The following is a 24,900-nucleotide window of genomic DNA, read 5'->3' as shown; positions in this document are numbered from 1 at the left end:
GCCGGCCTTGACCTAGCTCTGTGATAGGCACATGGCATTCAGGTATGGCTGCTTTGACACAATTTGACTTGGGAAAATTGAGACATGGCCTCAAAAACAAACTATTAAACTTTTAGCTGTTAAAAATTCCTAAGGATTCATCTGCACCTCATTCTATGACCCCCATTTTGACACACAGCAGACATAACTTTTTAGTTGAATAAATAATAAGGGAATGACTATCGAAGACAGAAGAGGGTTGGAGGTGTCAGAAATGAAATGGTGGTCAGCGACCCGGAAAGTCAGATGTATAGTAAGTGTCGAGAAAGAAGGCTCAGGAATCAGAAATGTTATTTCCACACATGGATGGGTCAATTCTCTGGAGGGAACCTATGAGAATATATATGAAAAGACAAAAAGTAATCATTTCCTTGGGAGTCTATACCCCTGTTCCTGGGAGTTTATGCAAAGAAAATGATAATTCAAAACCAAAAAAGGATGGGGGATATGTAGGTGAAAAATGGGGGGACAAATGTCTTACAACAATGAAAAATTGGGAATAACAAGGGAGCCACGGAGGAGTGCTCAGCACTGCTCCCACCCCAGTCACACCCCCCTCCCCTCTGCCTGGCTCACAGCCGTAGCCTCCAGCTCGGCTATTTCCTCCCTGACACCTACAGTCTACTCCTCTATACTCAGCAGCCACAGTGATCTTCTTAAAAGGAAATGAAATCACTTCCCCATTTCCCCACTTCTCACCATCCTCGTTGCTACCAACCCTGTTCTGAGCCACCGCGTCCTGGGGGCTGAATTATGGAAAACAGTTCCCTACCTGGTCTGCCCTATACCACCCTCCTTCCCTTCAAGGCAGCAGTGAAAGTGCTCCTTTTCAAATCATAAATCGGATTATGTCACTCCTGGGCTCAGAGCCCTCCAGTGGCTTCCCATCTGACTCAGAGTGAATCCACATGACTCAGAACAGAGTCGGGGCAAACTTCACGGTGGCACACACGGACCTCATGTCCTTCCCAGTCCCACTGGATCCTTTTCGTTGGCTGTTCTCCCTGCTCCTATGTTCCTTCTCCACATGTCCACATGGCTCCTTCTTCGCTTCTTTCAAGTGCTAACTCAAATCTCCCCTTTTCGGAAAGGTCTTCATTAACCACTGTATTTTAAAGGTTGCCACTCCGTGAAGCCTCGTCCTGCTTCCCTGTTTTATACTTTCTCTTAGTGTCTGTCATCTTCTAACATAATAAATAACTTACATAACATTTTCCAAACGTCTATGTGCCCCGCCCCAAACACACATACACTAGAACTTAAACTCCAGAAGGAAACAGAAGTAAATCTATTTTGCTCGCAGCTGTTTCCTCACGTACCTAGAACAGCATCCGGCACTTCGCTGACATTCAATAAATAGTTGCGAAATGAAAGAACAAATCGTTAAGTAAATTGGGTAATACCACGACGATGGAAGATTAGGCAATCAGAAAAAACACTGCGTATCAGTATGGAAAAAGACATGGGATATAATGTTAATGTTAAAAGCAGAATCCCCGCGTGGTGATCAAAACTACATTGGTGTGGGGAAAAAAAACAAAAAAAAACTACATTGGTGTGGCTTTAGCAACATTTTTCTTTTCTGGTTCTTTTGCTTTCCCTACCCTTAAATATTAGGGTTGCCCCGTTTGTCTTTCGTTGTCTTGTCATTTTCACCTACCCTTGGAGCTTCCAGGAGCTGCTAGTTCATTCAGCGCACGGTCCAGGCGATGGCCGGCGGGCTCTGCCCGGAGCCTCCCGCCCGCGGCCCGGTCGCTTTGCGTACCCCTGTTGGGACACCGCGCGGGGAGGCGCTGCAGCTCTCCCGGGAAACCGGGGAACCCGTGCAGGATAAGGTGCCCGGACAGATCAGTAACAGCTGTTTGAGAAATACAAGGTAATAAATCATAGAGTGCACCTTGTGTGTCCAGTACCTCTAAGCTTCACATCATACTTCTTACAGCGGCCCTACTGAGGTAGCCACAATTTTATCACACAGATGAAAAAGGAACGACGTTGATAATAAACAGTAACCAAAAAGTACGCAGACGTTCAATTGCGTGTTCAAGGGCTGGGGCGGTAGGTGGTCTTTCTCTCTCAAAAATGTCTTTAGTATCGTAGTGAGGCCGCGCGTGTCTGCGTGTGACCTAATACTTGAAAAACTTGAGTGGGCAAACAGCAACCGGAAGTTGTAGGGCAGGGTCTGGGAAAAGTGGAGGATCGCAAAGGCACGGCTCAGCCCGGCCCAGACTCCACCCGCGAGCAGCCTGCGAGGGCGGCGAGCGCCCGCCGGCGGAGCGGCCGCGGGTCCCACCCACGGAAACGATTCCTTTCCGGGAGGCCTGCCCGCGGCCGCGGAGCCAGGGGCCTGGGACTGTGGGCGGAGCCACTCCTGAAAGGCCCGGGCCCGGGGGGCGGGGACAGGATTGGCCCGGGGCTGGCCCTGATTGGCTGCCGCAGAGAAGGGGCGGGCTCCGCCTGTGGCCCCGCCTCAGCGAGGGAAGGCACCTGCGCCGGAGCCTCAAGGAGAGGGAAGGAGCGGGGTTGCGACCGCGTCGGGACACACAGGTCTGTCGCTGTCGCCCCAGAGGCAGGGCGGGAAACGCCACGGTTTGACCCCCAAGCCCTTTTGTTTTCGAAGGGGCTGCGCTCTTCCCCGCGACCCGCTCCGCCTCCGCTTCTCGCCCCTCCTCCCGACGCCGAAGCCCCCAGTGTAGGTGGGGCGGCGCAGCCTGAGCTCCCGGACCCGGAAGAAGCGCCCTGCCCCGCCGCCGCCATGGAGTCCACCGCGCCGTCCCTCACCGAGGAGGACCTGACTGAAGTGAAGAAGGACGTGAGTAGCACCATCTTGCCCAGACGCCCGGGGGCTGGGGGCGGACGGGGACGGGTTGCAGCCCCGAGGGCGAGGAAAGCGGAAACCCGGAGTCCGGGTGGGGGTCGGAGGAGGAGCCTGCGGGTGGGAGGAGCGGACGGGGCCCCGCGAGCCGGGCGTCCGAGGGGACTTAGTGGAAGTGATCCCCGGCGACCTGTTAATCCACGTTTTAAATCGCTGAAAGCAGGGCTTGGGTGTCCGGAACCTTCTTCAGGGGAGCGCTTCTGCTCAGTCTGCTTCTTGCCCACCCCTCGCCTATCCCCTGGTGATTCAGCCCCTCTGCGCCTTGGAGCCGCGTCGTTGCGGATCGACGGCTCTCGTTCATCCTTGAGTCAGAGACTCCAGGCTGCTGGCTCAACCTGGAGCACAGGCTGGACCCGTTGAAGGATCCCAAGCAGTGGAGCAAATATGTTAAACTCTTTTACAAACGGGGTTGGGGGAAGCTCAACAGCTGAAAGCACAATCTGGAATTCCCCTAGTAAGCAAACGCCCACATATTTAAATTGAGGGGAGGGGGGATGAATACCTGTAGCCTAGAATTAATTTACGAGCAGACGTGGAAAATATTCAGTAGTAAAGTCTGTTCTGCTTGGATGCTGCAGAAAATCTTAATATTTATTGGTACACAATGGCTTTGTTGAGATACGACTTGTTTTTCTTTTTCCTATGCCTTTGGTGGTTTTGCTGTTTGAGACCTCTGAGTGCCTGCCACTAAAATAGTGTATATCAATTCAAATTTTAAAAAACAGAAACTCAACATGAAGTGTGCTCTGGCTTAACAACACAAAACCTACAAAATCATCTTTGTGAACTGGACAGGACAACAGCTTTTTAAATGTTCATCTACTTTAAATCCCCCCTCCTTTTCTCTCCCCTGTAAAGCTTACTACATTGTGCTTGTGATTAGAGTTGGATTCATTAACAAAGGAAACTGGACATAACTGGGACTTGCGCCTTAGTTTCCTCATTCAGGAGATATTTACAAAACACTTAATATATGGAAGTACTGTCCTTTGGCCTGGACAGATACAGAAAGTAACAGGCCCCTGCTTTACATTCTAGTTGAGATAATACTGGGGCATTGATAGTTAACATACATATAATAAATGAATGTTGTCTTATTCAAGGTGTGTGCCAGTAAAACCATGAACTGCAAGACCTGGGCTTGCTGTGTTCCAGGTGCTATGTCACACAATTTACAGTGTTCCCACTGAATCTTTACAACAACCTCTAAGGGAGGTAATTGTCATTCCCATTTTACAGCTAATAAAACAGGCAGTGAGACATTACAGGTAGAAGGATATGAGACCTGTGCACAGACACACATGTGAAGAGTGGCTTTCAGACCTTATTTTTTTCTGTGAGTTTATTGATACTATCCGTCTCCTTGATTTCATTTTACAGTCATGTCAGGAATTCATAACTTTGAGGAATCATGGACGGGTTTCAAGAGGTCTGTGAAAAAAAATGTATGTGCACATATTTTTTTTTTTCAAAATTTTTATCATATTTTCAAAATGGTTTATGACCTTAGAAGGTTTTAAAATTATCATTCACATATTGGACTTCCTTCTTTCTCAACTGTAGGCACTTATTTCCAAATATCTGCTAGAAATCCACTTATATTCTGCAGATTCCTTCCCTTGTATAAAATTGAGCTTTTTATCATCCCTCCCCTAAGTTGCTTGCTGTTCCTACTGTGCTCTCTGGAACCCATCCTCCAGAAACTCCCACTTCTTCACTGTACTCCTCCTTCCCCTCCGCCCCATCTAGTTGTTCACGTCATCTTTTTGGTTGAATTTAGTTCAGTTTTATTAATGTGGATTACATGCCACTGTGAAACTGATACTGTAGTTGAATCTAACAGTTCAAACATTTAAAACTAAGACACAATCCTAGTTTGAAAAGAGCTTGATTTCTTAGGAGGAGGAAGATAGATATAAAGTGATAATTATATTGCAAAACACATTCATCCAAAAAGCTACTTAGCACACTCTAAGTTCAGGGTATGTAGAGTCAAACGAAACATACCTGGTTCTTGCCTGCTTTAAACATGTAGATCATTAGGGTTGAAAACAAATAAATGTATAATTACAAATTATGTTAAGTACTATTAAGGAGGCAGACAAATGTTGAGACAATAACAGGGGGCATCTACTTGAGATAGTATGATCAGGAAAGGTTACATTTAAAGTGGTCCCTGAAGGGTATGACAGAACTGTGGGGAGAGAGCATTCTAGGCAGAATAGAATTTGCAAAGGCAAGACCTTGTGACTTGGGGAAATTGGAAAAAGGCAGAAGGTGCCCTGAGGTGAAGTTAGGAAGGTGGGCTAGAGCCATATTATGAAGGGTCTTATAGATAGTAGTAAAGTGTTTGGATTTTTTTACCAGGTGTTGTAGGGACCTGTTGAAGAACTAATGTATTTTTAAGAGATCCCTCTGCCTATTGTATGGACTGAGGAGAGCAAAAGTGGAAAGAGGAAAGCCAGTGAAGAAACTCAGAATTTATTGTAGTTGAGAGATGATGGCAATTTGGATCAGGTTAAAGGAAGTGGAAATGGATGGAGCAGGAGAATTCCAAATGCATTTATGAAATAGGAATGAGCAGCCTTCGTGATGAACTGAGTTAAGGAAGAGAGTGGAATCAGATTAGTAAGTGGAAATGTCAAGTCAGCAACTTGACCAACAAGTCTGAAGATCAGAAGAGAGATCTGAGCTGGAAATATAAGAGATTGAATGCATTCATCTAGGAAGTTGAGAGCTAGAAGGGAAGAGGGAGATCATGGACAAATTTTGAAAAGTGAGAAGTTAGAGCCACAGAGATGAGAAGGAAGCCAGGAGAGTATGGTATGCATATAAGAAAAGAAAAGGGTATTTTAAGGAAGTAGTGGTCAACTGTGTGCATGCTGCTGAGAAGTAAAGATGACTGGAAAGTATCAGATTTAGCATTAAGGAGGTCATTGGTGATTTTGAGAAGAGTGATAGGGCAGAATGGAATTGTCTGGGAATGAATTGGGAGATGAAAAGTGGAGCCCTGATATATAGAAAAGTGAAATGTATACACAGGGTACTACAAGGACAGAGGAGAGGAGTACCTGACTTATTCTGGGGAGCTTAGGTAAAGCTTCCTGAAGATGACCATTGTCCTGGATCTTAAAGGATGAATAGCAACTTGGGGTATAGAGAAGAGAAAACAAGACAAAGGTGACAATGTAAAGAAATGTGGAGCGATAAACACCAGTTTTACATAAAGCGCCAGGACTGATAGAGGTGGTGATAGATTAAACTGTAGAGGTAGGTAGCATCCATACTATGAAGTATCCTGTCTGCCGTTATCAAGTAACTATTATTTATTGAGCACTCACTGTGTGTCACAGACTGTGTCAAGCCTTTATATGCACTGCCCCATTTCGTCCCAGAAGTCCTCCAAAGTTAGTATTATTATTTTATCAATAAGGAAGTTTAGGTGAGGTTAAGGAACTTGCCTCAGCTCTCAAGATTTGAACTGAGGTTGGTCTGAGATCAGAGCCATGCTCTTGGCTTCTCTACTCTCCTGCTGTTGTTGAGGAAATTTATCCTTTTAAGTCAAAAATGGAGCACAGTGTTTTAAATTTTTAAAAAATTAACTGGTAACCCAGCCAGCGTGGCTCAGAGGTTGAGTATCAACCTATGATCCAGGCCATCAAGGTTCGATTGCTGGTCAGGGAAGGCACATGCCCGGGTTGCAGGCTTAATCCCCAGTACGGGGCGAGCAGGAGGCAGCCGATCAATGATTCTCTCTCATCATTGATGTTTCTCTCCTCCCTCTGAAATCAATAGAAACATTTTTTTAAATGTAGGGGGAAAAACTGGTAACATTTCAATATTAGACTTCATATAACACTCCAGATTTCCATTTTGTCTTGAAAAAATTGGAAGATTTGATGTGTGAAGGAGAAATTTGAGGGGAGGAGAGAAGTAGGAAGTATGGCTAGGTATCCATTGTTAATAGTCCATGCAACATATAAGGACCTGAACTAGAGTAATGCTAATAATTGAGATGAAGCAAAGGGGCAGATTAGATAAAATGTAAGGGGTAGAGTAGCAGGTGTTGGTAAGAGGGTGATCAGATGTGGCAAGTGAGTGAAAGAGAGGGGAAAAAAGTCAAGGATCAGTTGTAGGTTTATAGCATGATTGGATGGGTGGTGGTACTCCTGGAATAGTTGAGAACATCAGAGGAAAAGAATAGGGGAAGATAAATTTGTTTTTGGACATGTTGAATTTGAAGTACCTTTGGGATGTCTAGGTGGAGAAAGTCTTGATCACATACACAAATTTGGGAATCATCAGCATATTGTTGGTAGAAATGACAACAGATGAGGTTTTTCAAGGAGTTCATCTTTCATTTTTATTTTTTTTAATTTATTGATTTGAGAGGGAGGGACATCGATTTTTCTTGTTTTTCTACATATTTATGCATTCATTGGTTGATTCTTGTATGTGCCCTGACTAGGGATCGAACCCTCAACCTTGGGGTATCAGGACAACATTCCAACCAACTGAGCTACCTGGCCAGGGCAGGAGTTCATCTTTTAAATCTAGTCTGTCTCTATCCTCGCAGCTTAAATTTATGCACTGAACATATCTTATGTAAGATATTGCAGCAATCTTCTAAGTGGTTTCCTCTGACCCTAGTTTTTGCTCCTCCCAGTTCTCTGCAAAAGTTTTCTTATTGCTTCTTATTTATACACCCTGGATGACTCTTGACTACAGGGAAATGGGTGATCCTCAACATGTTATAAAAATTCTTCCATGATTCAACCCCAGTTTTCCTTCCTAACTACCTTCCTCACCACCCTGTCACATGCAGCCTATGTTCCAGCTCCCCAGACTTCTCAGTATTTCCCCACTGTGCACCTTCATCCCTCTAGCAAAAGTGTAGCCTCTGTAAATTTCCCCAGTCTTGTAGGTAGAATTGATTGCTTACTCTGTGCTTCCCCAGTACTTGAATAATAGTCTTTTCATTTCTGGGTCATATCACATTATCTTATAATTATTGGCTTGCATGTGGTATGTATTCTCCAACTAGACCATGTGCCCTTTGCATGCAGGATACAAGTCTTAATTGATCTTTGCATACTCAGCATTTGGTATATTAACTATTTAGATATACGAAATGTTTGTTGCGTGAATAAGTAAATGAATGTGGGGGTTCAGTGGACTGAGAAATGTAGGAACCCTTCACCTAGCCTACTTTTCTGTCACCATATACTAAAGGGTATATGGTATTTCTAAAATTTTCCATTGCCTTTTCTCATCATTACAAATGTAAATCATTAGTTATCATTGTCACCATCAGTAACATTTATTGATCACTTACTGTGTACCAGGCACTTTTCTAAGAACTTTACATGTACTTTATTCCTCATAACACTTAGATGAGGAAACTGAGGCACAGAGGAGTTACTTACCCATGATCACATACATAGTAAATGGGAGAGCTAGAATACAGTCATTGGCTTCGAACTATTAATGCTACTTATTAATGCATGCCATTTTTCTGATAATTAAGCCCCTTTAGCTACTTCTCAAATCTAGTCCTGTTTTCTGTGATTTCCTTTTCTTTCTTTAATTTCAACATTCACTATTCCTTTAGGTTTCTTTACCCCCCACATCTTTCTACCTCCCTTCTACCAACTGACTCACTGTTATAGTCTTTCAAACTGACTCCAAAGACAGACACATGGACCCTTTTAGTTTAATGGAGTTTTTTAAAATGGTTTTACTCTATGAAGATGGAAAATTAACAAACATGAGAAAGTTATAAGCTATGAGACTTCTCACTAAGTTATCCTCTCTGGTCCTGACTAATCCTGGATCCCTTGATAAATAGTAACTAAAATGTATGGCAGCCTCTGCTCTCATCTTTAGCCCCCTAAGGTGGCCTTCAGCAGACCTCTATTTCCATGGACCCAGGTTGTCTAGATTAGAACAGCCCCTCCTCACAATACTCCCGTCTTGGTTTATAGGTGTGAAAATGAGATCAGAGCAGGACAGAAGCTGTAAGGAATGTCTAATCTAGGATCTACTTTTGTCTACTTGACCTTCATCTTAATAGCATGTATTTTAGTAAGCCTGAGCCTCCTGACTTCAAGATGTTTTCGCCCACCAGTTAAGATTCCTAAGTGATTTCCTTAAGTGTTAAAAAGAAAATAATAGCATTTTATGTCTTTCAGGCTTTAGAAAATTTGCGTGTGTACCTGTGTGAAAAAATCATAGCTGAGAGACATTTTGATCATCTGCGTGCAAAAAAAATACTCAGCAGAGAAGACACTGAAGAAATTTCTTGCCGAACATCAAGTAGAAAAAGGGCTGGAAAATTGTTAGACTACTTACAAGAAAACCCTAAAGGACTAGATACCCTTGTTGAATCTATTCGGCGAGAAAAAACACAGAACTTCCTGATACAGAAGATTACAGATGAAGTGCTGAAACTTCGAAATATAAAACTAGAACATCTGAAAGGTAAATATTTCATGTATCCAAGAGTTCATGAAAATGTAACAATGCTTTTAAAAGTAAAATGCAAGACAAAACCAAAAAAACCCAGAAATGATTTTTTTGCTTTAATTGAAAAGTTTAAGCTCTAGAATTACATTCACTTGCATTTTTCAACCTTGTAGTAGGATGTCCTTACATTGGAAAAGTGGGAAATCAATTAGTGTTCTGTATTTATATTCATTTAACAATATTATTTATAGAAAATTTAGCTATAATAAAGTTGCAATCTACACAGGGATTTGTTTCTAAAGTCAGCAGAATATGAGATTAATCTTTTCAAAAGTAACCCCTGAAAATGCACATAACACATAAAGAATAGTATATAGGCAAAGTATTTTAATAAGTGCAACTCATAGTTTTTCTCCTACCAGTTGACACAAGATGAAGTAGTTGGCTATGTTTATAAGAACCATGTTGTATAAATTATACATAACTTTAAACATTAGAATCACACTTAGTCTGGCAAAATGAGAGGCATAAGAACTGAGACTGATTAAGGAATAGCAGATTCACCTCTCCTTTTTCACCCCAGAGCACACACACTCACTGATTGTAATGTTGTGTAGAATTGCCTATACAACTTAAATCCCCCTCTCTCCCCAAACCCCCACCTCATTCTCTGTCTCTCTCTCCAGAGCACTTGAGTTAAATGTGAATGTGATGTAGCTGTACTCCATTTGCTCTAGGCACTAGGGATACAGAAATGAGTAAGGGCTCTGCCCTTAAGGAGCTCACCGTCTGTAAGTTCATGCTGGAACACACTGGAAGTTTCCCCTTTTGAGCCATATTTAGGAAAATAGCTTCTATAGAATGGAACAGAAATGCTGAATGTATTGTGAAGTTAAAAAACTGGTGGGGGGAAAAGGACATATAAATGTGCTTTATAAACTTTCCAGGTTTTACATAAAATATGTCAACTCAGAAGGTTCTGTGCCTATGGTTAGTTATGGGTTGAATGTTTGCTAAGCCTAAAAGAAAGATAAACTATGTTTTTGTTTATTCTTTCTACACTGAAGCTAATTGTTTGCTGGATATACTCTCTTGATATGATGAAATCCTTTGATCCAGAACAACCACCATTATTTAAGTAAATTGTTAGGTTGAGAACCAGGACATTATTTAATGTTAAGAGGAGACCTGAGGTCTAGTTCTCCCTTTCCCATGAAGTAGTCCTGGAATGCTGGGCATGACTTAACTGTTCTGGGCCCGTTTTCCCATCTCTAATAATGAGAGGCTCTCCCAGGTGACCTCTAAAATCCCCTCTACTTCTAATACTCTATGATTCAAGATTCGGTAATTGGCATTAATTAACTCATAGAATTTTAGCATATGCCATGTTTAAATTTTTTTTATTGGATTATGTTTTTTTGTGCCAGTGTGCTAAGAATAATAGTTGTGAAAGCCATTTCTTATTTTATGAAAAATTTTAGGGGCTACTTTGTTTTTCTCCAGTCCTTCAATGGTTAAGTATATAAGTGTACAAATTAAGTGAGTTTATAGCATGTCATTTAGCTTCCTTGAGACTGTTTCCTTACCTAGAAAATGTAAATAATTATATACACTTCATAATTGTTGGGAAAAGCAAATGAAATGTGGAATGGATTATGACAGAATTTATAAATTGCTATTTAAGTTTTGTGTGGTGACTGCTTTGTAATCTTTAAAATTGGACTCGATTTTTTTTGTTACTTTTTTATTGATATCTGAATAATTTCATTGTAGGACTAAAATGTAGCAGCTGTGAACCTTTTCCAGATGGAGCCACAAACAACCTCTCTAGATCCAATTCAGATGAGAGTTATTTCTCTGAAAAACGGAGAGCATCCACTATGTACCATCCAGAAGGAGAATCCAGCACAGCCCCCTTTTTTTCTACTGATTCATCTCTGAATTTGCCTGTTCTAGAAGTAGGCAAAACTGAAAATCCGACCTTCTCTTCAACTACACTTCCCAGACCCGGGGACCCTGGGGCTCCTCCTTTGCCCCCAGAGCTGCAGTTAGAAGAAGGAACTTGTGGAAACTCTAGTGAGATGTTTCTTCCCCTAAGATCACGTGCTCTTTTGCGGCAATGACAGTTTACAGCCTTTTAATTTTTTTTAATAATGACTAATATTTGGAAAGATATGAATCTTTTTATAAAACTGCTATAATGACTTATTAACACCTGACACATGTCTTTTTAAATGCAATGTAAGCTCACTTTGTAAATAGACGTTTTTGGAATAAAAGAAGCATACTTTTATTTTAGATAGCCAAAGTAAATCATGTTGATCATGTACTTTTTAGGATTTTATATGGGGATTTTTTTCATTTTTGAGATAGTGTTTTCACATTTTTTTATGTTTGAAGGCCAGTTTTAATAGGGAACATATCTCTGTTTGGTAATAGAGTCTTAGGCTGAGAATGATGTTCTCAGTGCATTTGTGCTAGAAATTTCATAGTCTAATAGTCCTTCCCAACCATCTGGCAGTAAATTTTCAGGATGAAGCTGTTTCTAATTGGTAATAAAGCGAATCGCTGTTGGGGAAAACTGCCAGTGAACCAAAAAAAATCTCTTTCCTACTCAGTTTGGCTTTCAGAGTCCCCTTCTGATACAGAGGAACATCCGATGGAGTTTGAACCACCTAAGATCTCAATTTGCCAAAATACATTTATTAACCTTACTAATTCCTAATACTTTCTTAAGATTTTCACATTCTTTGCTTTAGCATTTTCATTCCTAAAGAAAAATTTTTTACAAAAATCTGTTATTACATGTAATTTGATGAGATTTAAAAATAATTTTTCTGTACTTTTTATCCTCTTAATGAGCACCACTGTACAAGTTGAAATAACTAGAACAAAATGGCTTTTTTCCATTTGTTTATGTGACAGTCTGTTTTTAATACTATTTGGAACAAGCAGGCCATTAGTTAGATTTGTCCTTTTGTTATATAACAAAGTTTGACTAAATTTACGCATTTATAAATTATACTCTCATTATAATTTATTTCCTGATATCCATCTAATATATTTGCATTAGTTGCAAAAAGCAGAGGTGGAAATGTGCTATTAACAATAAGTTTTTTAATTGTAGTACTGTGTTTTGGAAGTTTCAAACTCTTCAGTAGGAAATAAATATCTAAAACAGTTATTTTATATGTACCAATTTTTATAGAAAAATTTCAAGTTGTGAGATCAATTTGCATTTCTGGGTAGACTGATGAGTTTTTCTGTCATGAAGAATGGCATATTGGTTTTTAAAAAATTTTAAAGACTGGGTGATTTTTGTAGTATAAACATTTTCTAAGTATCATGGAGAAACATGGTTCGTGTCCAGTGTAACTTAAGAAAATAGTGGCATTACATTTAAATAAATCTATTTTGAAAGCAGAAGCAGGATCTTCTTTTTATTAATTAAAATTTGATATGTATTTACTTTTTAAAATTTAAATAGACTTTACTCATAATCAAAGACCATAACTCAGATATGCTATAGCACCTATATTTATAGTTTATTACACTGAGTTTTCTTTTAAACTGTTGAATAACTATATAGACAATAAAATTAAGGTTTTAACAAATTTAGGCTTTTGGGTTTTCTGAATCCTATGAAGTCATTTTTCCCCCCTTTAAACAGTGAAAAACAGCCATTGCCAACAAATGTTTAACTTGGAATGATTGACATGATACAGTGCAACTGGTTACCAGGTTGATTAATGTGGCAGTGGAAAAGTTACTTTTTACAGGTGACCTATTACCACTTAACACAAAACACCTTTGAGCTCACTTTTTATTGCTTTTTTGAAAACTTAATAGACTATTTTTTAGGCAGTTTTAGGTTTACAGAAAACTTGAGCAGAAAGTACCAGGTTTCCATATATTCCCTCCCTTCCTGTTTCCCATATTAACATCTCTAATTAGTGTGATAATTTTTTAGAAGTGATGAACCAGTCTTGATACATTATTATTAACCAAAGTTAATAGTGTATGTTAGGGTTCACTCTGTGTACAGTTCTGTAAATTCTGACAAATGTATAATGTCATGTACTGCTGTGAAATACCATACAGAGTAGTTTCACTGCCCTAAAAGTTCTGTGTTCCACTTAGCCCTTCTTTCCTCCCCCTTCCTATCCTGGCAACCACTGATCTTTTTATTCTCTATGGTTTTTATCGTTTCCAGAATGTCATATAGTTGAAATCATATAGTGTATAGTCTTTTCAGATTGGCTTCTTAACAACATGCATTTAAGGTTCCTCCATGTCTTTTCATGGTAAGCTCACTTTTTCAAAAGGTAATTCCGTTTTGTCTGCATGCCGCACAAACACTGGCAAATTAGGGGCAAGCTAGGATAATGTAAGTTTGTTTTTTTCAAAATTTTTTGTTTTGAGTGTTTTGGTTTATTTTGATAAAGTTTTATATCTTAAGCCCAATGGTTGGTTCTTTTATGGTTAGTGATTTTTATCAGTACCAGAGCAAATTGAAATCCCATGCCTCCTAATGGAATGCAGTGAAAAGAAGACACCACCACTATGAATCTAATCAGTAGGAAACATTGAACAAACTCAAAGTGAGGAATCTTCTGCAAAATAATTGGCCTACAATCTTCTAAATATCAAGGTTATTAAAGCTAGAGACTGAGAAATCATTCTAGGTTAAAGGAGAATAGGAGACATGACTACTAAATGCAATGCATGAATCTGAATCAATTTAAAGATTATTAAATGTTAAGAAAAGTTAGCAATAAAGAAAAAAATACTACTGCAATTGTTCAGGCAAAAGAAGAGGCTAGTAGGGGTAGAACTGGTTAAAAGTGTTTGGATTTGGAATATATTTTAAACTTAAAATGACTGATTTTTGTACTGAGCCCCTAATTAATAATGGTGCAATTTAAAGAGAGAGGGAAGATGGAAAGGTGGAGTATTGAAGTTAGGAAATAAGAGTCTGTTTTGGATGTATTTTTCAGTTCCCTAATGCTGCCTGCCCCAAAATTTAGTGGCTTAAAATAACATTTATTTGTTCATGATTCTGCAAATTGGGCTGGTTTAGTTCCATAGTTTTTCTAATGGTCCATCCTAGGGTCATTCTGGAAACTTCTAAAACCTCAACTGGGGCTGGATGATTCCAGATGACTTCACTCGCATGTCTGGTACCTTACCTGGCATAAATGTTCCAGCTGAGAGCTGGCCAGGGCTCTTTCTCTCCATGGTATCCCCAGCAGGGCAGCTGGACCTCTTTAGTGGCTCAGGGTTACCAACAGAAACACCAGCGTTTAAGGGCCATGCAGAGCAAAGCAGGCGTGGATGGAGGCTGACGATGAGAAACCAGAGTTTACACGCCCCCAGAGTGGTGGGATGCAATCCAGAAGTTTCATCAGAGTGCTCCGTTGCGCTGAAATGAGGTCAACCAGAAGGGGGCTCTGTGACTCGATGAGTCCACTGCACGCAGTGATTTTTTTTCTGTTTTGAAGAGGACATGCAGCAGGATCAGGAAGAAATGCTGGTTTTCTCTGGGCAAGAACTAGTAAGGTGGCAGTGAAATGACAGCATTCTTAGCTCTTCTGTGCTTTTAATAAATTTTTATCGAATGCTGAAAGCTTGGTTGGGACCCCTGACCGCGAACCTGTCTCTTTTCAGTTAAAGCGGCGCCTCCTTGGGAGTACGACCCGCCTCTCCAGCCCGTCCCTCAGCCGGGAGCAGTAGCGCGGCACAGCCGCCAGGGGACGCAGTCCCCGAGGTGATCCGCGAGACCTGGGGCGGGGCCAGCCGCGGGGCGGGGCCTGAGACGGCTTCCGGCTTCCGGCGGAGCCCTGGGTCGTCGCGCGTCGCCGCGATGGCAGCCGAGGAGAAGGACCCCCTGAGCTATTTCGCAGCTTACGGGAGCAGCAGCTCAGACTCCTCGGACGAGGAGGACAGCAGCGAGCCGGAGGAGACGAGGCGGAGGGCTCCGGATCCGGCGAAGGCGGCGGGCGGCTGCGGGAACAAGAAGCTGCCGGGCCCCGACGAGCTGTTCCGGAGCGTGACTCGCCCGGCCTTTCTCTACAATCCGCTCAACAAACAGATAGACTGGGAGAGGCACGTCGTCAAGGCGCCTGAGGAGGTGAGGTCCCCGACCCCGGCTCTGGGTCTTGGTCCCGGCCTCCGCCCCCTCCCTCCTGAGCCGCCTCCTGGGGACCGGAAGTCTGTTCCCCCACACGCAGTCACCCCCTGCGGGATGCCGCACCCCCCCAACCTCCAGCCCTGGGGAGCCCGGGCCCCCTCCCCCAGCCTGGTGGGTGTCAGATCGGCCCCGTAGCCCCCGCCCACCTGTGAGGAGACCCAAACCTCCGCTCTCGGGGCCCCGACCTGCGTGGCCAGGACTAACGGTGGTGACTCCCCCCGCCCCCCCGCTGCAGCTTCTCCCCGAGACCCCTTCCCTTTGACGCCGAAGTGCCTGCGGTGCTGCCTCCAAGACAGTGTCTGCTGCAGCCTCCTGAAGGGGTCAGCCTTGGCGTAGTATCTCTGAGACTGGATTCTTCTTTGGTAATTAAAAGTTATTAGCTTTATTCGTATAGGGAACCCTTTGGCTTTTCACTTAACGGTATTGTGATTTTGATGGAAAAAAAAAGAAAAGTATCTTTAAACTTAAAAAAAAAGTCAGCCTGAACAGTAATCGAACGGCAGGGAGGTGCATGTGCCCGTACCGATGATAGGAACCTCGGTTCCTCACAGTGCTTAATGTGTTTGCTTAACAGCCTCCAAAGGAATTCAAAATCTGGAAGTCAAACTGTGTACCACCTCCGGAGTCGTACACTACCGAGAAGAAACCTCCCCCTCCAGAGCTGGATATGGCAATAAAATGGTCTAACATATATGAGGACAATGGCGATGATGCCCCACAGAACGTTAAGAAAGCTAGGCTTCTCCCAGAAGGGGAGGAGACAGTGGAATCAGGTAAGGAGAGTCAGACCCTGGTGGCTACACCTTTCGCTCCCTGTGAAGAGTTTAAGAAGATGGAGATAGTTAATGAATGAAATTTACATCAGGCCAGTTAGCTAGTTGATGATGATGGTCTTTGAATACTTTCTACTGTGTTTTTGTAAAAGATAGTGTATAATCCGCTTTGGAGCTCTGATATCTCCACCAGTAGTAGTTGCTCTGTTTTAGAGAAAGATCATAAATTATTCAGGCTTTAAAGTGAAATCTCTGATACCCCAAGCCTTATTAGAACAGTAGGAGTTAATTCATGGATTCTTGTGATTGCAGTTGTGAAGGCTTTATTTTATATTAAAGCAGCTGTGCTTTAGAGCCAAAGTTAGTGTGACAAAATGAATTTAACTGAGTATTATTATGTAGTAATTAAAAATGGTAACAGGAAGATGATGGCTTTTAGTTGTCTTGCCTTCGTACATGATATCGTAACTTCACCCCTCACTGTAATCACATTAATCTCTGCTGCCACACCTTTGTCCCCCAATTTCATCCTTCACACTGCAGCTAATGTTCACTTTCTAAAAATTATACTTTGCTGTGTAACTCACCTGCTTAACACCCTTCACCAACAGCATAGTGTCAAAGCCTTCTGTGATACGCTCTGCCTTTCCCTCCACTCTCATTTCACATGGCCCCCTTTCTAGCACCTTCAGATCTTAAAATTCAAAACTTAATAGAACGTGCTATTTTGTAGTTCCATGCCTTTTGATATATGTTGCACCTTAGCCTGGAATGTTGTTCTCTTCCTCTTTGGCTGGTAAACTCATTTATCTTTTAAAATCCAACTCGAAGAAGAAAATCTCAGGTAACACCTCCCTCTAATTACCTGCTCCTCTGTACCTTGTGTGTTCTAATGCTGTTGATTGCACTTACCGCCTTCTATGGGATTGATTATTCACAGTCTATCTCCTTTATGAAAATAAGTTCCTTACACGGCTGGGTCCAGGCCTTATTTATCACAGTTTGTATCACAGTTTGTACTGTACATTCTAAGTAGTCAGTGGACAGTTGTTGAATTGGACTAAATATTTTGGACTGTCATTTTAATGAAAGGGTGTACCATTTTTGTTAAACACATTTCTGATCTTCCCATATTATAATACAAGGGCAATCTACTTAGCTTCTTTTACAAACTTGTAGAGAGTTTTTTTTGTTTTAAGAGGAAGGATAACTAACTGGTAGTTCTTACTTTAATTTTGATTCTACTTGGCTTTTTCATTTCTTTCACTGATTTCCCAATGTGTATTAGAAGTCACCAAAGCACATTTTCAGTAAATGGCATCTTTTTGAAGATGCCAAGTGAAGGGGACATTTTAAAATAATTCCTATTGTATAGTATTTTATGTCATTAATAAAAAACACTTTTGCATAAATACTCTAATCCTTAGAACACCTTGTGAAAACAGACTGGGAAATGTGGAAATGAGAGCTTGTGTGACTTGTCCAAAGTCACAAAACTGGAAAATGGCAAGCTCTAAGATAGATACCGTCACAAATAAAGGTCTTTACATGGAAATGATGCATTATTAAACTGGAAGTTAGTTTCTTGATGTTTTTCAAGCCAGAGTGCTTAAGAAATACTATATAGGAAGAATGGCACTAAGGCCACTAGAGTTGACATTCTGACTAGAGTGCCATAGGCAGGTGCTCTCCTTTGTCCCTCTATGGAAAAGGCGAGGATTATATATCCAGGACAAACAAGTGGAAAGAATTCTTTTTTCCCAGCTTGTCTATTGAGTTCAGATAGAAGGAATTCCAAATATGCGGCAAACAGTACTACTATTGCCATAGTTGATTTCTGACCTTTTGATCGTATGACAGTCCTCCATCAGCAAGTGAATGTTAGCAATATCAAAAAACAAAAGGACCCCAAAACACTCAACCAGTTTAAAGCTGAATCACAAGATTAAAAGATAATCCTGAAATCTATCTTCTTTTTATAATAAAAACCTTCCTTTCTTGAAGTGATTTTTTTTTTTTTGCCATTTCAGATTCCCATACCATATACACAAAGTCACTGTAAAATCAATTTTCCTAGCATTTTTTACCTCTATTTTTTTAGTTCATAAAATGCCTTGTATTAAACTCCGTACTCTTAAGTTATCTAAGTTTTTAGATTACCAAGTCACTGTATTTACTTTTTCTTCCCATTTTCTGCCCTTAATATTACTTAATCATGAAAGCTTAGCTCAAAGTAATTAGCTAATGCTTTCTTTTCTTAATTTAGAAAATTCGTTTGTATTAAGAATTTAAACTTATTTGCCTCTGGTGTTATGAATTCCATAGTAGAAAAATTATTTTCTTACTAGTGCATCTATAGTATATGGCACAAAGTAGTAAAGTTGATGAACAAACATTTTAGGGTTTTGGAGTTGTTTTCCTGCTCTGGTTTCTAAGGCAATGCCTTGTTATGTCACTAGATGGCATTTGCTCTTCTCTTCAAATCATTGATAGGAACTTATTTTTCCAGCCTCAGTAATTTCTGTTTTTGTTGTTATTCAGTAAATGTACTTGTAACAAGCAGTGAATTAAAGGCAGAAGTGTCTTAAGATCATCTTTTTAATGTATGTTAACAGTAGATTTTCTAGTAGAGTTAGAAAATAATATTAATTTTTATATTAGTACTGAAAATAATCTCTAAACTCCAATTAAAAAACAAAAGCTTGGTTTATTTGAGCTGTATCTATATTAGTTGGTTTATAGAGCAAGGATTTTTGTGTATACATAATAAATTACTGATTAAAACTTTGGTTTGTAAATTCCTGGGATCGTTTGTTGGTCTGAATTGTCCTTTATCTTACTGTCTACATAAATCCATAGTGCTTTATGAAATGTGTGAATAACATGTCCATGCTGTGTTTGAATATGAATGAAAATGAATCACCTGCTCTTGATACTAATTATTGTCCATATCAACAAAGGAGATAATTCCGAGTATGGTACAATTAGCAGAAGGAAATTGAAGATTTAAGATTTTAAATATGTTTCCTCTATAGTTTATGATCTGATACCAGTGGCTTCCCAAAGTTTTTAATATGAAAGACCCTTTCAACATCAAAATAGTTTATAGACCACCACGTGATAGTTCTTGAACTATGAGTATCTAATGATTGAGAAAATAAAGTCAAATGTACAATGAATTCAGTAATGTGCTTAAAATAAATTTGTATTTTATAAGTCATCTTCTACATATTATTTATTCCATCTTTATAGTGCTCTCAAAGCCACACATTTGTTCAGAGATATGGGAAGTTAGCAGCTCATCCATGCTACTCTGTGTTTTATTGAAACGTACTTGGATGTTTTAAGTTGAATAAAAGGTCCACTTTTTCATTTTTGACATTTATATTAATTGGAAATTTTCTGTGGCTACAGACATAACATCTTTGAAAAGTTATAAAGGACATAGTTTTAATGTAAGGTTCCCCATCCTCCCTCTTCAAAATTCTTCACAATATGAAGGAGGGAAGATGTCTGTTTTTCTATTACCAGTGTAATAATCTTATCCTCCTAGGAATGGGAGAGTGAAGGTAGGTGGAGTAGAACTAACTACATAGGACATAATTGAAAATACAGTTTCAGTGAAATATCTACCTCTGAGTTATTTTTTTACTGCAAAATATAAGGGGCCCAGGGATAAGATAAGGAGGGTATTTGTTTGGAGGGGAGAGAAAGAAGATTGGAAGGGAAAGAACAACTGATAGCCGCTTAAATTGATTTTAAAAAAATATGTTCCACTTGTACAAAGTGTAGATTATATATTTAAATATACACAATGTGTATGCTGTAGAATACATGGGAATAGCTTTTTCAGAACAAATCTGATTTGCTTATTTTAAGCTACCTTAAGTATGGTGCTAAAAGGTGAATTTTGTATAACAATTGAAAAAAAATTTCCTCTTTTTACTTGCACTTTAAAAATCATAGTTCTAAAAGTTAATTTTGGGTTTTTATTGGGAAAGCCTGAAAGAAGCATTAGTTGAGGGTGATGATACTGTTATAAAGTCAATGAAATTTTAATGCTTTTGAAAAATTACTGATTGAACTCTTCCTTTCCTGTTTAAAGATGATGAAAAAGATGAGCATACTTCTAAAAAGCGCAAAGTAGAACCAGGAGAACCAACAAAGAAGAAAAAGTAGAAAACAACAAATGACAAATTTTGGACTGCAAAACTTAATTGATGAAATGGGTTTTTTTGGCAGATAAGTTGATATTGTAAATTATTATGAAATATTATCTCCATGAAAGTACATGTTAATTAACTAATAAGTGTTGCTGCAGGAACTTTCCACTGTAGAATTCACTTTTTATTTAAAACTTGTATGTATTTAAAACTCAAATGGTGACTTATGATTTTGAAGTTGACAACACTTGAAAGCATTCTTGCTATCACAGAACTGGTGACATGCTTTGAGATTTCTGTCACATGTTGACATGTCTGTTCTATGAACCTTTTATAAAGGAATATATTTTTAAAGTAAGTATATTGTAATGTACTGTGAACTTGTAGGGTGTTTTTCAACAGTGTGTGTACAGTGTAAATAGATCATGGAAATAAAATTACTTACTCAATATTACTATTACTGCATAACATTAACATTTGAGTGTTTGCAACAGATACTCTCTTTGCCTGTGATGTTAATAGTAGGTATTGCCATTTAGGGAGTGCCTCCTGTGTTCCAGGTGCTTTGTGCATACATTGTCTGTGGTCCTCAAACAGCCTAGTAAGCAGGTATTAGTAGCTTTGTTTTATAATAAAAAGTGATTAACTTATCGAAGGTTTCACAGCTAGTGAGCAGTGAATTTGGGATTTTACTCACAACACTTGAACTCTAAAATCATCACACTACACCATCTATCCAGCAATCAAAATTTGGGAACTGCAGTTGGCATCTTTTCCAGGTACTCTTCTGTAGTAGTTTAGCGGAGATCCTCTCCTCACCTGATTGTATTACTCTGCGTATCATATATGCCTTATATTATGACAATTCATTGATTTCCCTGTTAAGTAGTAAGTTTGCTGAAGATAAAGATCTTCAAAGAGCTGCCAGATGTCGCAAATAAAAATACAGGACACACAGTTAAGTTTGAATTTTAGATAAACAACAAATAATGTTTTAGTATATGTAATATTTAAGACCTATTTATACTAAAAAATCCTTTGTTTATCTGAAAATCAAATTTAACTGGGCATCTTGTAATTTATCTGCTAATCCTACTTCGAAATGTTTTCTCACCCAGCTCCTATTTTAATGCTTTGCATATAGTAATAATCAAGAAAATCTACGAGGTTGTAGTCAGGAAGATAATCTTTGAATTTGACTTCTACAGTCCAAAATGCAGTGCTGTTATTTGTAACTTTTTGAACAGTATAAAGGAGAAATACACTGCATCAGTCTTTCCATGAATCTTAATGCCTTTAAGAGACAGTGTTAATTACAGGACACTGCATTTAGTGTATAAGGAAAAGACATTAGTTTTTGAGTTTTAAAAAATCCCCCAGTCCAATTGTTCCCCCCATACTGGAAGCCAACATTTGAAAAACTATAAAATTTGTTTAGTTGGGAACATGATCAAATAGATTAAAATTTGTAAGTCATTAAAACTATGTCAGCCGTGGCGGTTTGTGGAATAAGAAAGGAACGTAGCAGTATGATGGTTTCTAGTACATGTCAAACTTACAAAAACCAATTCTACAGCTGCTTATCCTCTAGGTTTAGAAATGGGTGAATCCTAAAAGTTGAAGTAATTGACAAAGTAAGAAACTGTTTAAGGTTGAAGTATATGTGTGAATAATTTGGAGGCCTGTGGTATCATATACTAGGGCAGCATCAACTGGTAAAGCATGACCCTGTGTGACACCAAATTAAATAGAATCATAATTATGAGGCAAAATGTATAGTCTGGATTCATGTATTGGTAAAGCAGATATCTCAGAAGTTACTGAAATATTACATGATTAAAAAATTAGCATGAAAGCAAACCATAACCCCACAGAAAAAAGCCCAGCAAGCCACAGTCTGAAAATCTTTTAACCTCTTTTGTTCAACTCCCAGGTTACACCAGTTAGTTTAAGACATTCTAATTGGAATAAAAGAGCATTATTGAGAAAACTGATACTGCTGCTTAGCCATTAAAATACTAATATCAACTTATTTGCAAACTTGCAACTTTCTGGTCTTAATTCTTAGTGCTGTATAGTGCTTTTGAGTTCACAGAGTTGAATCACATAATATTTTATTTTTCAAAAACCAAATGAGGTAGGTTTTATCATTTCCAAATGAGAGACTGGATAATTAAAATATGAATGGACTAACGCAAGTTTGGGCATGACCTACATATAAAACGTGTTGCCACATGATTAAGTTAGATACAAAGCCCTACCAGAGATATTTGAAAAATGTGATTATTTTTACAGTTACCTGAATTAAGTTCTGAATGAGAACTCAGTATGTTAAAGCTGATGCATTTAAATCCACAACTGGACTGTAAAATGTATCCATGGTGGTGGTTTGGATTTTAGAGCTTTTTATCCATACGGAATGCTCCCCTCCCCCTTCTTACCATTCCATTATCACTTAGCACGGAAGTGCCAGGCAGTCTTACAAAAAGGTGTGAAATTCCCAGCAAGTGTTTTGGACTTTTCATCATTAAATTCTAAAGCTTTCTCTCTTGATCTCCTTCCACTTAGATAGTTTTCCCAATTTGAAGCATTGCATTTGCATTTTAATGCAGAAGGGAAAAAAAGATACCAAGAAGCATTTGTATGTACTGCCCCCAGAGGTGGGGCTTTTAGCCTGTTTTGTTTATTGACAAGAGCAATGCCTGGCACATAGTAGGCACTCAATATAACTGCTAAATGTTGATGGTAAGCTGAATTCCTCACCGCAGGCTTAGGGGTGATCCAGCAGAGGTTTGTGTTTTCAGTTATATGGGCCAATAAATCTTGACAGTTTAAACCAGTTTGAGTTAAGTTTTCTGTCATTTTCCCTCAAAAACATCCCAATTGATGTGAAACTTCGTACTCCTTTGGTTTCTTCCAGGGCCCTGTGCTCTCCTGGTTCATGTCTCTCTTTTCTCCGGCTCCTTCCCGTGCACCTCCCTTGCATGCCAACGTAGCTTGCGCTGTTCCCTTATTCTCCACACTGGTTCTTGATTCCAGCCAAGTGTCAGCCCCAGATCGGTGTATCCAACTGTACATTTCCTCTTGGGTCTCAAAGGCCCCTCACATACCGGATGTCCAAAACCAAACACATTGTGTCAGAACCCATATCACCTACCTTATTTCATTTCTGGTTAATGGCATCACCGTCAACCCAGAAATTTGCCTTCTGCCTGGCTTCCCAAAACATAGGTTTGGTCAGTAAACCCGGAAGGTTCTCAGTCTCACACACCTCTTAATCTGGCTTTAATGAATCGTTTATAATTCCCCAGATAGCTCTTAGTTTCACAGTCTGTGCCTTCTCTTGCACAAGTTGCTTAGCCTAGCCTTCATCTGCGTTCTTAGTGAAACTCCCCTCCCCCCTGCCTTATCCTCCAAGAAGCAGTTCAAGCATTTCCTTCCTTATATATCTTGTTCTATTTCTCTCTGAATCTGGACCCATACATTGCATTCCCCCATGCTCAGTACTAAATGAATAATAGCCAACATTTACTGAGTACTTGCCAGGCTTGTTCTTGGTGCTGTACATGCACTAACTCATTCAATTCAGTGAGGTATGTGCTATGACTAGCCCTACTTTTCAGGGGAGAAAACTGAGGTGCAGAGAAGTGGTTTGCTCAAGGTGCTAGAACTGGGAAGGGCAGGCACTCTGTTGCCAGGCCCACTGGGCTTCCTCACTACACTGGAGGAGAGGAAGGAGGGCCTGAATAAGCCAGTAGATTTATTAATTCTGCCAGTTTCATTCAAAGAATGTCTTACCACTAGAAAGCACTCGGAACACAAATATTTGGACAATTAGTGAATCCAACACCAGTTCACCAAAGGTGCAGAATTTGTTGAATACATCAGAAACATCTTTCGGATAGATTAGATTGATATAAAAAGAAAGCCAATGTGTAAATGTTTTAAGAGGATTAATGTACATTTCAGTGACTTCATAGCTTAATTGTCACATATTTTGGGTATTCTTAATTGAAAGCCTTAAAGCAATAGGGCTGAGAATATATCCCTGTTCCTTTAAAAATATATTTTATCTTTTTAATTGCTTTTTTAAAGCAAAGTGAGACAGCTTTATGGTACAAATTTTGCCTCAAATTTCATTGGCTTTTCTCTAACATTTCAAATTATGGCTTGAGTTTAGAATCATAGCACTGGGGCATGGGAAGTCCTCCAGAGGTCCCCGGGTACAGCCTTCCCATAATGTAGGAATGTCTTCTCTGTGATCTTTGCCTCTCTTTTCTAGGCTCACAGACAAGCCCATGAAATGACAGGCTTACAGGCTGGATTTGAAAAGTCATTTCCTGTATGTCTGCAATATTTGGTACCCAGGGTCTGGAACTCCTTTTCCCTGTGTTT

General features: G+C 39.8%; 2 protein-coding genes across 4 annotated transcripts; both read left to right on the top strand.

The window, feature by feature from the left end:
• Nucleotides 1–2,782: 2,782 nt before the first annotated feature.
• Nucleotides 2,783–12,805, top strand: BCL10 (BCL10 immune signaling adaptor). The gene is made up of 3 exons (XM_016220670.2): nucleotides 2,783–2,851; nucleotides 9,106–9,394; nucleotides 11,153–12,805. The coding sequence occupies exons 1-3, from the start codon at nucleotides 2,795–2,797 to the stop codon at nucleotides 11,500–11,502; spliced, it is 696 nt and encodes a 231-aa protein (XP_016076156.1). The 5' UTR covers nucleotides 2,783–2,794; the 3' UTR covers nucleotides 11,503–12,805.
• A 2,437-nt stretch (nucleotides 12,806–15,242) lies between these two features.
• On the top strand, nucleotides 15,243–20,954 carry C9H1orf52 (chromosome 9 C1orf52 homolog). 3 transcript variants are annotated; one of them, XM_016220668.2, is made up of 3 exons: nucleotides 15,243–15,509; nucleotides 16,144–16,342; nucleotides 20,448–20,954. In XM_016220668.2, the coding sequence occupies exons 1-3, from the start codon at nucleotides 15,243–15,245 to the stop codon at nucleotides 20,519–20,521; spliced, it is 540 nt and encodes a 179-aa protein (XP_016076154.1). In that variant the 3' UTR covers nucleotides 20,522–20,954. The 3 variants fall into 3 exon arrangements, 2 of the variants coding, with proteins under 2 accessions (XP_016076154.1, XP_087676684.1); XR_015715045.1 differs by lacking the exon at nucleotides 20,448–20,954 and adding an exon at nucleotides 15,805–15,931 and having other exon boundaries at nucleotides 15,420–15,509; nucleotides 16,144–16,231; XM_087820558.1 differs by lacking the exon at nucleotides 20,448–20,954 and having other exon boundaries at nucleotides 16,144–20,086.
• The last annotated feature ends 3,946 nt before the right edge of the window (nucleotides 20,955–24,900 follow it).

The sequence above is a fragment of the Miniopterus natalensis genome, chromosome 9, assembly GCF_054644295.1.
Source record: "Miniopterus natalensis isolate mMinNat1 chromosome 9, mMinNat1.hap1, whole genome shotgun sequence".
NCBI lineage: Eukaryota > Metazoa > Chordata > Mammalia > Chiroptera > Miniopteridae > Miniopterus > Miniopterus natalensis.
The sequence above is the reverse complement of the archived record's forward strand: the minus strand, read 5'-3'. Positions and strand labels throughout refer to the sequence as shown.

Bases quoted from the DNA above. Each gene is read 5' to 3' on its own strand.
- BCL10 (XM_016220670.2), top strand. From the start codon at position 2,795: ATGGAGTCCACCGCGCCGTCCCTCACCGAGGAGGACCTGACTGAAGTG. The intron at 2,852-9,105 runs GTGAGTAGCACC...TATGTCTTTCAG, and splicing joins TGACTGAAGTGAAGAAGGAC to GCTTTAGAAAATTTGCGTGT. The intron at 9,395-11,152 runs GTAAATATTTCA...ATTTCATTGTAG, and splicing joins AAAACTAGAACATCTGAAAG to GACTAAAATGTAGCAGCTGT.
- C9H1orf52 (XM_087820558.1), top strand. From the start codon at position 15,243: ATGGCAGCCGAGGAGAAGGACCCCCTGAGCTATTTCGCAGCTTACGGG. The intron at 15,510-16,143 runs GTGAGGTCCCCG...TTTGCTTAACAG, and splicing joins TCGTCAAGGCGCCTGAGGAG to CCTCCAAAGGAATTCAAAAT.